Here is a 15,021-nt window from a genome sequence, read left to right as displayed (position 1 = left end):
GTGTTTATTTTGTAGCTGCATTATAGTTCATCTTGTATGTGTTACAGTGTAGTAGGTAAGGTTGTTATTTAAGGTTATTATCAGCGAAATAAGAGTAAATGATTTAGTAGAGGTTGCGGGGATTGTTTTTGTGCATACTAACAGCATTGCGAACATCGTGTAGTAGTATTTTATTGTGCTTTGTGTAGATTACTTGTATGTATGTGTCAGTGCTCTTTAAGTTGCTATTTTAATAGTCAGTTTTGTGAACTTTTGATGTTGAGTAGTTTCGTTCTTTTGGGCTCGGTGTTTTGACTGTCGATGATGTGATATTTCGGTCTAATGAAGTAGACCCATGTAAATACACACACACACACATATATATATATATATATATATATATATATATATATATAAATATAAATTCTTACATGTATAAGGATACACAACAAAAGAAAAAAAATATGGCAAAAATCAGGAAGTGTAACTCCCATAAAGATAAGAACTCAATCATCAAATAAAACAGGCAACTAAAAGGGCTAATTAGATGAATGTTAAGATAGCTTCCCATTCAAAGGACAGCAATAAGTCCATCTTCAGCTACATCAGAAACCTCAAGGGCAGCACACAGTAGTGTGCTGAATTGATGGTTAATGGTGCCACATTCATGAACCCTGGCAATAAAGCAAACTTGTTGGCTGACAAATTCAGTTGCAGCTTTACCCCTCACTCACCCCAGCACCCCAGCCACACTTCAAGAAATACCCTCAAACATAACCCCGACAACTATATCAAGAGAGCATGTCTAAGCTGTGCTCACTAAAGCCAAGAATGCAGCCTCAGTGAGACCTGATTACATCCTGGGATGCCTCCTGACTACTATAAAATAGGACTTACCAGGTCCATTTTAGTCACTATTTAATTATAGCCTCAAAACTGACTTTGTATCACAGGAATGAGGGGCTCCAATGGTCATCCTCCTTCATAAGTGTGGACCATCTATAGATCCCAGAAACTACAAACCCATTAGTCTGACTAGTCTTATTTGCAAAGCCATGGAAAGAATTATCATGGAAATTATCAACAAAGACATAGGAGACCTTCAGACATACAATCCATCCCAGTCTGGCTTTGTCAAAGGAAGGTCATGCTTACTGAACCAGGCAGACTTCTATGAAAAGGTTACCAGGGCAAGAAATGAGGAAATACTGCATATTTTGATCTGGCATTTGATACAGTACCCCACTTAGGCATTGTTAACAAACCTATGGAACTGGGCATAAACCCCTTTAAAATCTCTGGATAGCCAACTGGCTTACGGATAGGACACAGGAGGTTAGGTTTAGTGAGGCCACCTCCACAAAGCAGCAGGTCACCAGTGGAGTCCCTCAGGCCTTTGTGCAGTGTCCACTAATTTTAGCATCTACTTCTTGGAGGAAAATATCAAAGGCCTCTGTCTGAACAAGTTTACAGATGATTGTAAGCTGGGAGCAGTCAGAGAATCCCACCAAGACAAAAACACCCTACAGGAAGGCCTAACACAGGCAAATAACTGTTGCCAAAGACATGGTATAAAACTCAATGCAAAGAAATGCATTATAGTACCTTTTTTGGAAGACAGCAACCCCAGGAAACTACACCATCAATAAAAACACTCCTTAAAGAGCTGACATACTAGTTAGGGATCTGGGAACTCATGTAGATAGTAACCTAGCCTTTGACCAACATGTGTCCAAGGTAGTAAGAAAATCCTTCTATGTTGCTCAACTTATAAGTAAGGGCATGGCATCTAGGTCCAGGGAAGTCACCATACCACTGTACTCAGCCCTCATCAGAGCCATAATAAAGTATAATGCTCCCTTCTGCATGTACCTGACCAGACTCATGCAGCAACTGGAACATCCACAAAGTTGTCTTACAGAGCGAATACAAGATATATACACAATGTCTTATGTGGACCACCTCAAAGTCCTATCTCTGTACTCTGTCTCATACACACTACTGAAAGATGATCTTTGGCATGTGAAGCAAAGTCCTTCCCTTATCATATTTAAGCATAACTTGGGCCAGTGGATGGGAAATCGTAAATTCACCCCTGGCCTGGCACCTATGTCCATAGATGGGCAGAGGTAGTCAGAAATGCATGTCAAAGCCAAAAGTCACCCCCTGTAAAAATGTTGAAAATATAAAACTCATGGGTCATATTTTGGTTGCCCGGCTAGGTTGATTTAGGCCCTAGTAACACACCTATGAACCTGTGATACAAGTCTTACTATATCATGTTTGTGGTCTAATGATCAGTAAAGAAAAAAGGCATCTGTGTTACTAACTTATATACAGTCTGTATGCATCACAAATAGCCATCGAGGCTATAAGATAAATTGAACATTATTTTGTACAACCATAATTATTGCATAGTGTGTATGTTGCAACTGTACTAATGATCCTATTGTGAGACTCAGATTAGCACTGAAACAGTATTGCCTCACTTACAGTATGTACATGACAAATAAATGAGTGAGTGAATAAATAAATGCAAAGGGATTTTCTTCATTTCAATTGGTTAATTAACCTGAACTATTAAAACTTTGTTTTTTTTTCTTTTCCCTATTTGCAGTGGTTATGACTTTGACTACGACTATTACAGAGATGACTTCTATGAAAGGTAGGCCCCTTTTACAATTTACTTAAATTACTAGCTTCTTGACATACTGTCACCTGCTGGTCACTTGTCAAGTTACACTTCTGAATTACATCTCCATGTTGTCATTTGTCTGGTTACCTCTTTAATCTAGCAGTTTATACAACTATTATGCATTAGTAACTAAAGAGTTGGTGTCTGTTGAAATTCTAAGGAACATGATAATTATATTTGATATAGTGAAAGTATAGTGAAACTACAACTGCAAATGTGGGGAAACATATATTAAACCTGAGCCAAATGTACATTAAGGGTATTTCCCAACATTGACATACTAGAGTATGAGTACAGCCCCCATTTCAGGGGGTGTGAAGGGAGATGTCCCTTACAAAAACACTTAAAAGGTTTACCAGTGTTTTTCAGAACTCACTGCTTTTTAGAGGGACCACAGTTTATTTCTGAAGTGACAGAGACAGCATTGTATCTCACATTTCTGGTAAGAAGCACAACTGTAGTATTCATAGGTTCATAGGTGTGTACTAGGCTAATGGCCCTGGAGCCTTTACAAGCCTAGCCCATAGGATTACCCTGGCATCGTGCCACCCGACATTAATTCCTAGTAACTCTGTCGAGTAGAGCCATTGGAGTGATCCCTGGGGTGAATTTTCTATTTCCCATCCACTCATCAAGATTTCTCTTGAAGAGGTCCAGCGAGGTGCTCTGCTTGACATGTATGGGAAGTCTATTCCATAGCATGGGCAGTCTCTGGGTTATGAACCTGTCCCTCCAGCATGTTCTGTTGATTGTGGTAATGAAGTTGAGGTCTCTGGAGTGTGTGGTGTGGAGGGATTGGAATTTCTTTAGATGTAGCATTTCTAACAGAGCTGGGTCAGACATGGCTTTGTAAGTCAAGCAGAGAGTGCCTCTAAGTAGGCAATATGAGACAGAGAATAGTTGGAGTTTTTTTGAGTCTGTCCATATAGGACAAGTGTTTAAGGCCTAGGATCCTCTTTGTGAGGTACTTTTGCGGCCTCTCCAGTTGTTGCAGGTGTCTAGTGAGGTACATGCCAAATGGGGCATTGTACTCAATCATTGGCCTGATGAGAGAAGAGTAGAGGGAGACAATGGCCTCTTTCTTCCTGGATACAAAATCCTTAGTAATGAGATGTGCCACATAGAAGGACTTTCTGACCACAGTGGCAATGTGGTGGTCAAAAGAGAGGTTGCTGTCAACCTGTGTTCCCAGATCTCTTATAAAACCTTCTGTGTTCAGTGGACTACCATCAATGTGGTAATTCAAGGGAACCGGGTTTTTCCCAAGGGGATGACACACTTTTTGACACTGAGCTTAAGGCCATGCTTCTGACACCAGTCGTTGGTGTCATTGAGGCCTTTCTGTAGGATGTCAACATCACTTGGGGAGTTAATAATAGCTCCCAACTTGCAATAGTCTGTGAACCTTGTCAGCCAGAGTCCCTTTGTGTTGGCCTGGACTTCAGAGAAGTAGATAGCAAACAGGAGGGGACCCAGGACCGAACCCTGTGGGACTCCACTCGTGACTGGTCAGCAGTCTGACTTGGAGTCAGCTACTGTCACACTGTGGGTTCTATCTGTGAGCCAATTTGCAACCCACCTGGTGATATAGGGGTTGATGCCTAGCTTAGTGAGTTTTTCTATGATTCGTGAGTGGGGAATGGTATCAAAAGCCTTGTCCAGATCAAATTAGGCTGTATGAACCGCCTTGCCTTCATCCACATCTCTGGTGACTGACTCAAAGAAGTCGACCAAGTTGAGCAGGCATGATCTACCCTTCACAAAACCAAACTGTGTAGGATCCAGAGTTTGGAGATTCTCTATATCCTTGTTTATTAGGTCCATGATGATGCATTCCATAGCTTTGCATATCAGACTCGTCAGGCTAATTGGACGATAATTCCCGGGGTCTGTAGTCGCTCCTCCTTTGTGGAGAGAGATGACTGTAGCACTGCACCATTCGGTAGGGACAAAGCCTGAGGTGAGGCTGTGGTTGAACAGGGCACACAGGTGAGGTGCCAGTTCACTCTGCAGTTCATGTAGAATACAGCCAGGGATATTGTCAGGTCCCATAGAAGCTGTATTCTTGGCCTTGGACAGTGCTGTTTTAACCTGTGCAGCAGTAATACAGGGTGCCTGGCAATCTACTAGTATTGTGATTGGTCCTTTGGGGGGAAAGAGGGGTAAAGTTAGCACTGAATATGTCAGCCAGTATATTGGCAATATCTGTTGGTTTGGTATAAGAGGTACCATTGTGCAATAGCTCAGAGCAAATCTGGGTATTGCCATGAAGATTCTTTACATAACTATAGAAGGCCTTGTGGTTGTCTTTACTATCTGCTGCAATTCTGTCATCATAGCTAGCTTTAGAGGATTTGATGAGGGATCTCAACCTTTTCTTGAGGCTGATAAGGGAGTTTTTCCAGTCTTGGGACTTCACCTTATTCTGCATCAGTTTCCTGATTCTGTTGTAGACTTTGTTTATGGCAGGGGACCACCAGATTGGCTTCATTTTTTTTTTGAGGAGAGCATCTTACTTCTACTGGGTATGCGAGATCCATGCATTTGTGTATGGGTTCGTACAGTGCATTGGTGTATGATTCGGCAGTCATGCAACTATTCTCCATTTGCATGGGTGCCGGGAAGTTAGCCACCTCTGTTTTTAGGAGCCCAAAGTTAGCTTTGGAGAAGTTTATCATGGTGGTTACCTTTGTGGTTGGGAGGTGGGAGGGATGTGGATTTCCAATGTGATTAGTTTGTGGTCGGATCTAACCAGGGAGGAGTTGACTATTGGTGTAGACAATGGTCGCCCATGTTAGTAATGACCAGGTCAAGGATGTTGCTACCTCTAGTGGGGCTAAGAACAAGCAGGTCCAGAGCACTGGAATTAATGAATTCCAGAAAGCATTGAGCAAGTGTATTGGTACATGAGTAGTTTTCCCAGCTAATGGCGGGGTAGTTGAAGTCGCCCAGTATGAGAGTGTTAGGTTGGACCCTAATATTCTCCAGGGTGCTTAGGAATGTGGAGTGTGAGTCTTGGGACATGGTTGGGGACCTATAGCAGGCTATGACATGAATCGCTGTCTTACCCAGTGTTAGCTGCACCTGAAGTATCTCAGATGTGTTATGTTGGGCTACCAGTCTGGAGGTGTGCACATCCTTTATGAATATGGAAACACCACCACCTTTGGAGCTTTGGTTAAATATGAACTCCTCAATTTGGCAAATACAGCAGCATAGGCTCAAAAGGAAGCTGCAAAGCTTTTTAGGTAAGTTTACGCCTGACTGCTGAACTACATAGAGCTATACTTTGAGGGTAGGGAGGGACTGCATGATCCATTCAACATATCATACAAGCTCTCTGTAACTCCTTTAGCTTCTCTCTCACTAAACCCACTTTACAATTCCTAGAGCTATGCTCACACAACTCAAATTTGTAAATAATGTAAATATTGTGAATAGTTCCCTACTTCAAATTTGTGTATGTAAAGCAAGCATATCCAAAATTCCTCACTATTTGCAACTGTCTTTCACACCCAACACTTAAGTGCCCTTGCTCTAATGAAACTGTAAAACCCATTACTTCTCTCTCAATAAATTTTAACTATGCTTGTTGAAAATGATGAATTGTAACTGCTGTAAACAATGTTATCTTGTATACTCCTGCATTTATTGTAACTGAATTTGTATAATGCAGTCTTGGAGCTTTTCTCCCCGGACCGCCACTGAAAACGGGTCATGTTAGCCCAGTGGACTTCCCCGGTAATCAAACAGAAAATAAATAAATAAAATAAAAATCTACTTCCCTTCTTACTGAGTAAGTAGTAAGTCATACTTAAAAATAGTCTCCTTTCTCCCATCTCTCGCAGGAACTGCCTTAATCAATAGCATTCATTATTGAGTCCTCTCATTGGTTGTGAAGCTGGTACCTCCCTGTGGAGGCTGCATCATTTATCAGCCAACCACTTGGTGAGAAAAGACTTTTATATGTTCCCTGATCCACCCCTTACTGTCTTCCATTTATGGCCTCCTGCTCGTGTGCACCCTTTTTTCTGAGAAATATTCACTTCTTGAGTTTGCTGATTCATTTGAGAGGTTTGAACATTTCTGCTCTGCTTCCCCCCAAAATCACCAAGCTTTTTCTAGGCGACACATATTAAGAGACCTGCAGAAGTTCACAGCATACCCATGATGTGATATGATATATAAACGTGTATCAGCCTCAGAAAGGGAAAACAAATGTTTTCAGGAGTGAGTTGGCCACTCAAACAGTTAAACCAAATTTAAGCCAAGACAAGCTAAGAAGCCCAAATTCTGATGCAGTGATACTGCAGTAATGTCTACGTGTAGTTTAAGAAGCCCAAATTCAGATGCATTGATACTGCAGTAATGTCTACATCTATTTTAGCCAGGTTTCCAATGTAATAAGTCAATGATGTTTTTAACTATGAATTTTTAATGTGCACCTTTCTAGAATACGCTCTGGGAAAACCAACTTCATCTGGTTTTATTCTTGTAGGTTATTTGAGTATCGTGGTCGTATTTCTCCAGTGCCCAGGGTTGTACCAGTAAAACGGCCAAGAGTAACAGTACCACTGGTCCGGAGAGTAAAGGCAACCATCCCTGTCAAGCTTCTTGCACGGTCAGCAGTCATCGCAAACAACTCTTCCAAGTTAAAATGTAAGTAGCTTTCATGCTGTATTACATCCCTTAAAGTTTTGTGAATTTAGCTTAGGGGAACTAAGAATAAGTAACACTGATAAATTCTGTAATCAGTTTTAATTACTTACTAAGTGTGCATTATAGTTCATTTCTGCGGCCAGGAATTCAGAATGCTATAAGGCCACAGTGTCAATAAAATCCTGTCTTCTATAGTATTCTAAACTATTACTATCATTCAGTGAATGGATTGCACATGGATAATGCTGTATGAGCGCTATCTACACCCCTTATAATCAAACGTCAATAAATAAATAAATATTTACTTTATCATGTTCCCCAAACCAGTAATGATTATAAGTGTCTCATCTTTCTTAATCTCTGAGATATAATTTATCTTCCATAACCTCATAGTGTTGCTGCACAGTCTGATCATTTTGTTGGCAGAAAGATTTCCTCATTACTGTTCGCACAGCTGCTGTTAGCATCAGCTTAAGTCACCATGGACATCTGTACTGTGAGTGATGTGCAGCAAAATGTGATATTACTAGATGTATTAGGTGCATGAATCATTTTTAGCAGGCCATTGTCATGCATAGAATTAATTGGCTTTCAGTTTTCTTGTTAAAACAGGTTTTAAGTGGGTACTTTTCATTAAACGTTCTCATTATTCTTAAAAGTTATGCCTTATCCTTTTATCGTAATTTGCATTATCTCTGGGGCTGTAGAGAGCAACAAGACAATTCCTGGGACAAAACCTTACCTTCATATTTAGGGATATGTAGTTCTTTGCCATTAACATGCTTCTGTGCACCCATAACTAGCCTGCATTTTCTGATTTTCTCTTGCTGTTCTTTTCAGAGCTGTTAAATGCAGGTTTTCAGCTTGATGGTACAACTCTGGTGTGTTCTTCCTATATGTCACTCTGTTGCGCAAGACTGAAGTATTTAAGTCATTGTTGCTCAGGCTTTGTTACTCTTAACTGCATGCTTTCTTCATAAAATGCAATATCTAAATGTTTGCAGTGTATTTCTGTTTTGTGAGTTCATAGCCAATTGAAGAAAAAGTAATCCTATAAAGCTATAGCAAGGTATTTGTTTTTTATAATATTATCAACGGTTCTTTCTCAGTTGTGGTTTGACCTTAGAGCAAGAAAAATGTAGTAAGAGACTGTGGGGGGGATAAAGCAACAGGGACATGAAGAAGGTTAATTTTTACAAAAAAAAAACGCTTTTATTGGGTTTTTGTCTATGTAGTGCTTGCCAGTAAATGCTACAGGGTCAGTAACGTCTGTGTTGAGTATTTGTCAGCATCATCCACACCTTTTCTCCTACTTTGTTAGTTGGTGCAGAAGTTAAGGTTGCACGTTGTTGTTCCTGCGGTACAGGGTTTGATTCCCACAGCCCTCACTTGTCTTGAAATATGACTGTGTGTCCAGTGGACCTACCTGGTTAACAAATAGGATTATTATTATCAGGTAACATTTTTCTGCTGTATAATTGTGTTCTAAGCTGTACAGTGTCAAAGGAAGTAGACTGGATCTAGTCTTTCTCTCACTCCCACTCTCCCAAGGTAGTACTCTGCTTATCTTCCCGTGTGCTACAGTGTAAGAACCCTTTCTGTATCTTGTTGTCTTGGACTAAGAGGTAATGGTACAAATAGATAAAAATGCTAGTGACATTGTACTACGCTTGTATTCTAGTATAAAGTGCAGTGACTATAAGTTGATGAAACATATTTACTGACTTGCAGTGGAGACACATTGGTAGATATGAGTCACTTGGTGAAGTGGTAGCTGCATACCTCTCAGCTGTCCCTGGTGAATTTTAGGGACATCCTTGACATGGGCTCAAAATTTTGCTCTGTCCCTCCTAATCCCTCCTATAACTGTTGATTTGGGTAGAAAATATGGTGGATTACACTTAAATAATAAAAAATAATTAGAGATACAGACATCTTTCACTTATGAAAATGCATGTTAATTCACATTATATTATTCTGTCATCTTCTCAGATTAATAGCATAAATATTTTAAAAAGTGTCCAGGATTATTTCTGGACTTGTCCCTGATTCTGGAGTAAGATGTTGAGAGCTATGTAGCCATTGAGTCAGTTTTGAAGGGTGCAGTATCAACAAACTTTGCCAGTATCTGTACCAATCACAATGATATGATGCAAGGGCAGTACTACAGCAGAGCTGGTATTGTACCCGCTAAGGGGCTTGGCAGCACAGAGGGAAATGCTCCACTCAGATGTGAACAGCACTTATGTTAGCAGAGCAGCACTGCTGTGTAATTAAAATGATGACAAATCCAAACTGCTTTGTATCCCCCAGATTTGGTCTGCCTTAAATGGAGTTAAGCACAGCAGTGCATTGCCCCATCCTTCTCAGCTGTATCTGTTCTTTTATTCATTAATTAACAATTATGTAAATGGTCAATATACCCTTATACAGCCTTCCAGTTTGTCCTTTCATTTCAACTCCACTACTGAGTTGGCTTGTGTTTTTTGGACTACTTAAGCAAACAAGCCAATATGCCAAAAAAATCTACTTCTTCAATTGCTGCAGAAAAAGTTGCAAGAAAACTTCTTGCTGCGAAAAGATGCACAGGATGATACCAACAATAGTTATTAGTTCCTTGCTGAACATGTGTGTTTGAGAAAATAAAACTATTTATGTATGTATGCACATAAACATTTATTTATTTTATGAACTACGATGTCCAACTAGGCAGAGGCCAGTTTTCGCAGGTAACCTGGGAGTATGGTCACAGCAGCTTGCTCAGAGTAACACTGCAGGATGAAGCTCATTAGCAGCTCATGATCCTCTTCTTCAGACTTTTCAGACAACAATTTCCAAAAGCACCACTGTTAAAAGGAAATGTAAGTGTGGGCTTTCTGACGGGTTCCTATCGTGTGATCGAAAATTGTAAATGGCGAATGCGTATTGAGCAAATCCGATTGGTTAAAATCGCTCTAGGGAATATTTTCCCTTTACTTCAATGCAGTGCGATCTTGGAGTAGGAATATTTAAGTAGTGGGTGTGTGGGGGACGCAGCCCCCCTGCCTACAACGTTTAAGTAAGTATAGTTTTTTATTTTTATTTTTTTCATTATGATTATATTTTCGAAATTTCAAACATCGCTCATATGGTGTCGACCATATGGTGTTCGATGTTTGAAACTTTCAAAAATATAATATAGACCCCTTGCTGGGTCTGAATGTTTCAACACAGATCTTTGTCCAAAGCAAAACATAAACATACTAGTGAATCTAACTCCAAATAAATTGCTTTATCTGCAACACCCTTATCTCTAGCACTCCTAAATAATTTATGATGCCTCAAAATTTCTATAAATTGTATAAATTTCTGAGAGGGATGGTTAAGTAAACCATATGACTCAGGTATGAAGTGATGGCAGTCTTTTCTGTCTATGGAAATAGCAATTCTGCTGTGCAAAATGAGATATAGCCTTGCATTATAAAGGGCCAGTGACACTTGTTTAATGCTGGTGCTCTAGAACTGATGTCTAATGCTGGTGCTCTACAACTGAAGTGTAATGCTGGTGCTCTACAACTGATGCATAGAAGTAAGTGTGACACACTTCCTTGTCTTGCCACAGTACAGGTTGCTCTTCTTGGTTGCACTCTAAATAAATGGAGCACCACTAAATTTCCCATAATTATTTTTTTATAACTACAAAGCAGGGGAGCCTCAGGATTTTTTGCAGCGGGGTGCAAACTCAGAGTCCCCACTCAGCCCCCCATGCAGCCATTCATGTCCCGTTACTTGGCTATGTCTTCCCAGTTGCCATAAACACTGTTCAAAACTCTCAGTGTGCATATTGTTTTATACTTTACTTCTACAATGATTACAGATATTTGGATTTAATTTACAACTTTTATTTCAAATTTTATAGCACAAGCACTGATAGACACTTGCTAAACAAAGCAATAGTCTTACAATGAAAATAGACTTAGCATTAAAACTTCCCTGCCTTTGAAACCCACATTCACTGAAACAGCATTGAAACCTACATTCAAATAAAATGCATCTGGCCAGTGATGGGTTAAGTTTACCTTTGGACTGTTTTCAAATCATAGGCCCCTTGCACACATTTTTAGGACCATGCAAAGGTTCTTTAATTCAACTTTCTGATTGTATTAATAATAATATATAGTAATTGAATGAAATCCCTTGTGTAATACAGCACCACTTGTTAGAGTGCACTTCAAATTAATAGTTTTGAATATTTTTCCAGTAAGCAATGAAACAAAACGTATGAATCAGTAATGACAAACTTCCCAATTCAGAACATTTCAACCATAAAAGGCCATTCAAACTTCTGTCATTACAATCCACCAATATCAGTCAATATGCACAATCTCTGCAGAAGTAAAAGTCATCTGAATAATTCCACATTCAAGAGATCTGAAACTAATGAAGAGGTTGTTGCTAGAAAACAACTTTATATTTAAGTGTTTCATCTACAAATTCAGTGCCTGCTGCCCTTGAAGAATAAATTGCCTATGTTACATTAAAAAATGGTAAGCTGGTATATTGCAATAGGGAATGGGTGGCAAGCTGAAAAATAGGTTCATAGCCACTAGGCGTCTCATCCAAAGGAGGACATACTCAGGACTGCAGCACCCCACCCCCTTAAAATATAAATCTACATGCTGTGGGAATAGATGCAAACATGCTATCTGCTGTGCTACTAACACTGCTTTAAAATTCTATACCACAATAATGATACCATTTGCTAAACAAAACAGTTGCACATTTAAGCAGACTTAGCATGAGCAGCAGTAAACTTCTTTTCCCTTGAAGCTCACAATTCCATGAAAATGCACTTGAAAATAAATTCCACCTGCTAACTCTAACTAGGGCATTTCATCTCTGTCTCATACACACAGGTACACACATGTACACACACACACACACACACACACACACACACACACACACACACACACACACACACACACACACACACACACACACACACCAACCTCTTAGTGCAAGAAATCTGGACAAAGCCTAAAATAAATAGTTACAGATTATAAGTATTGCTGTCATGAACTTAGAAAATTGCTAGAATAACTGGATCTGTGTTAGTATGCATTTTTCTAAAGGATATGATGTCTAAAACTCACATTTCTGTCATTAACTAGCAACTTCAATCCCTTTTAGGAGGAATATGGGGCAAAAATCTGGACATTCTGCAAAAACCCTGACAGCTGAGGGGTAGGCTACCTCCATCTTATACACACACACACACTCACCATACACATTCATCCTAGTGATTCTTCAAAAAAAAAAACAGAATTTTTATGAAGAACAGACTAAAAATATAAGGCAAAAATCTGGGCATTCTGTGAAAATCTGTACAGTTGAGAGGTATGATTCACACATACATTGCCCTACCTCCTTAGAAAGTGGATAGAACATTATTATGTATTTTCTGAAGGACATAAAGTCTAAAGCTCAAATATCTGCCATTATTTTCTGACTTCAGTCCTCACTAATTTGCCAGAAAAACACAATTTTATAAGAAACAAATCGAAAATATGAGGCAAAAATCTGGATAACTGCGAGGTATGACCCCTCCCCTTACACACACTCCTACCTCCCTCTTACTTACACACACACACACACACACACACACACACACACACACACACACACACATACCTACCTTTACCTACCTACTTCTTGCATACACACCCCTACCTACCTACTTGTTACACATACACACACACACACACACACACACACACACACACACACACACACACACATATACCTCTTAAACACTTAAACACACACATGCACACACCTACCTTTCACTTGTACATTCGTCCACAGTCCAGATGTCTTCTTGAATTCAAATTCCACATGGGAGCAGAAGATGAAGACGGAAACCATCGGCTGCACAGATGTAGAAGACGAAAACAAGTCGCAAACACCTGTTTCATCTGTGCAACTGGATGCAAAGGGTGTTCCTAAAGAAGAACACACTTAAAAAAAAAAAAAAAATATATATATATATATATATATATATATATATATATTTTTTTTTTTTTTGTTTGTTTTAATTAAAAGAAAATTAATCTCCCAGCCAGCCGGTTCCAGGGAGTTGCAAGTGCAGCCCCTTGCACCTGCCTGCAGGCGCCCTTGCTACAAAGCTAGTTTGGTGTTTAATCCCCACTCCCCCACCCCACTACCACCATCAAATAAATGGTGCAACTTTAACAGAAGCTGAGTTTTTCTTTATGGTTTTTGCTGTAAATTTGATGTAGACCATTGTAAATCATTTGTAAGTATTTCTCTGAATTACAAATGAGCAGAGCCTCCTTGGTCACTGAAACAAAATGGTACAGGTGACATTACAGTTTAACTTTGGGCACAAAGTTCCATTTCTCACTAGCAGATTGTGGAGAAGGGGAAAAAGTGGGCAGATAAATAGACTGATTAAAAGACAACTCATTCACCACTTTGGGCATAAAAGAAGGATTAGTATAAAGGGACACCCTGTCCTTATGGAAAACTAAAAAAAGAGGAACAGCCAAAGCGCTTGAAGCTCAGACACAAGTAAGGACCAACAGAAGAAAAGTCTTCCAAGAACAATGCTGGAAGGGAAGCTAAAACACCAGCTCAAAAGGAGTCTGGGTCAATTTCTGCAAAACAAAATTAAGATCCCAGGAAGGAGGGACAGGCTTCCTGAGAAGGAAAAAATGAAGGACACCATTAAGAAACTGTTTAGCCTCAAATCTAGAAGCTTAAGGGGATGCTGAAGCCAGACAAGCATAAATAGCTGACAGGTCCACCTTTACAGAAGAATATGCCAACCCAGCATTGAGCAGTTCACACAAATAAGAGCTAAAGGAGCAGGCACAGAAAGTGGATCCAGGTTATGAGAAAGGCACTAAACAGAAAACGTCTTCCATTTGGATAAGTAGGATTTCCTAGTAGTGGGTTTCCAGGCTTCCTGCAGGACCCTAAGTATGTCCTCAGAAAAAAAGGTGTCTATATGGAATCAAAATCATATCACCCACAGTGTCAGATGAAGAGTGTACAGGTGGAGATGGATGAAAGATCCCTTGTGTGAGTGGGTCCACCCTGTCAGGTAACTTGTGATGATTGTTCTTGGCTAAATGCAGAAAAGGAAGGAACCAATGCTGTCTGAGCCAAAAGGGAGTCACCAGCAAGATTTTTGGAGCATCCTGCTTTTTCTTGAATGGGACTTTTGGAATGAGAGGAAGGGGAGGGGAGGCATAAAGAAATATCCCCCTCCAGGAAAAAGAGAGGGCATCCGCCTTCCAGACCAGAGGACATGGGGCTCTGGCACAAAAAAAAAAAAAAAAGAAGTTGTCTGTTCAGAGGGGAGGCAAATGGATCTACTTGAGGAGTACCCCATGGTGTATAATGTCCAGAAACATATCCCTGTGAAGCATTCACAGGGTTGGGAGGGTGGCCTAATGGTTAAGGTGTTTGCCTTACAAACACAAGGTGCAGGGTTTGAGTCTCACAAGGGATAATTGGCTAGGCTTACAATGGCTTGCAAGGGCAGTTAGCCTAGTACTAATCTATGAACCTATGGGTTTGTGATATGGACCTTCTCATGGAATCTGCCCACAATGTTCTGACCTGAGGGAATGTAAACTGCCTGAAGCATCACTTGATACTGGACAGATGGCTCCCACACT

The 15,021-nt window shown here is 40.0% G+C and overlaps 1 protein-coding gene across 4 annotated transcripts in view; it reads left to right on the top strand.

The window, feature by feature from the left end:
- RALY (RALY heterogeneous nuclear ribonucleoprotein) overlaps positions 1-15,021 on the top strand; it is a 2,391,440-nt gene that overhangs the window by 2,315,461 nt on the left and 60,958 nt on the right. For all 4 annotated transcript variants that reach the window (XM_044090254.1, XM_044090253.1, XM_044090255.1 and 1 more), the window contains 2 exons: positions 2,597-2,644; positions 7,173-7,333. In XM_044090254.1, the coding sequence (XP_043946189.1) occupies positions 2,597-2,644; positions 7,173-7,333 (209 nt within the window). The remainder of the gene's footprint in view (positions 1-2,596; positions 2,645-7,172; positions 7,334-15,021) is intronic.

The sequence above is a fragment of the Protopterus annectens genome, chromosome 12.part0 (genome assembly GCF_019279795.1).
Source record: "Protopterus annectens isolate FY-2018-M chromosome 12.part0, PAN1.0, whole genome shotgun sequence".
Lineage (NCBI taxonomy): Eukaryota > Metazoa > Chordata > Ceratodontiformes > Protopteridae > Protopterus > Protopterus annectens.
This window is presented reverse-complemented; position numbering and strand designations above follow the sequence as displayed.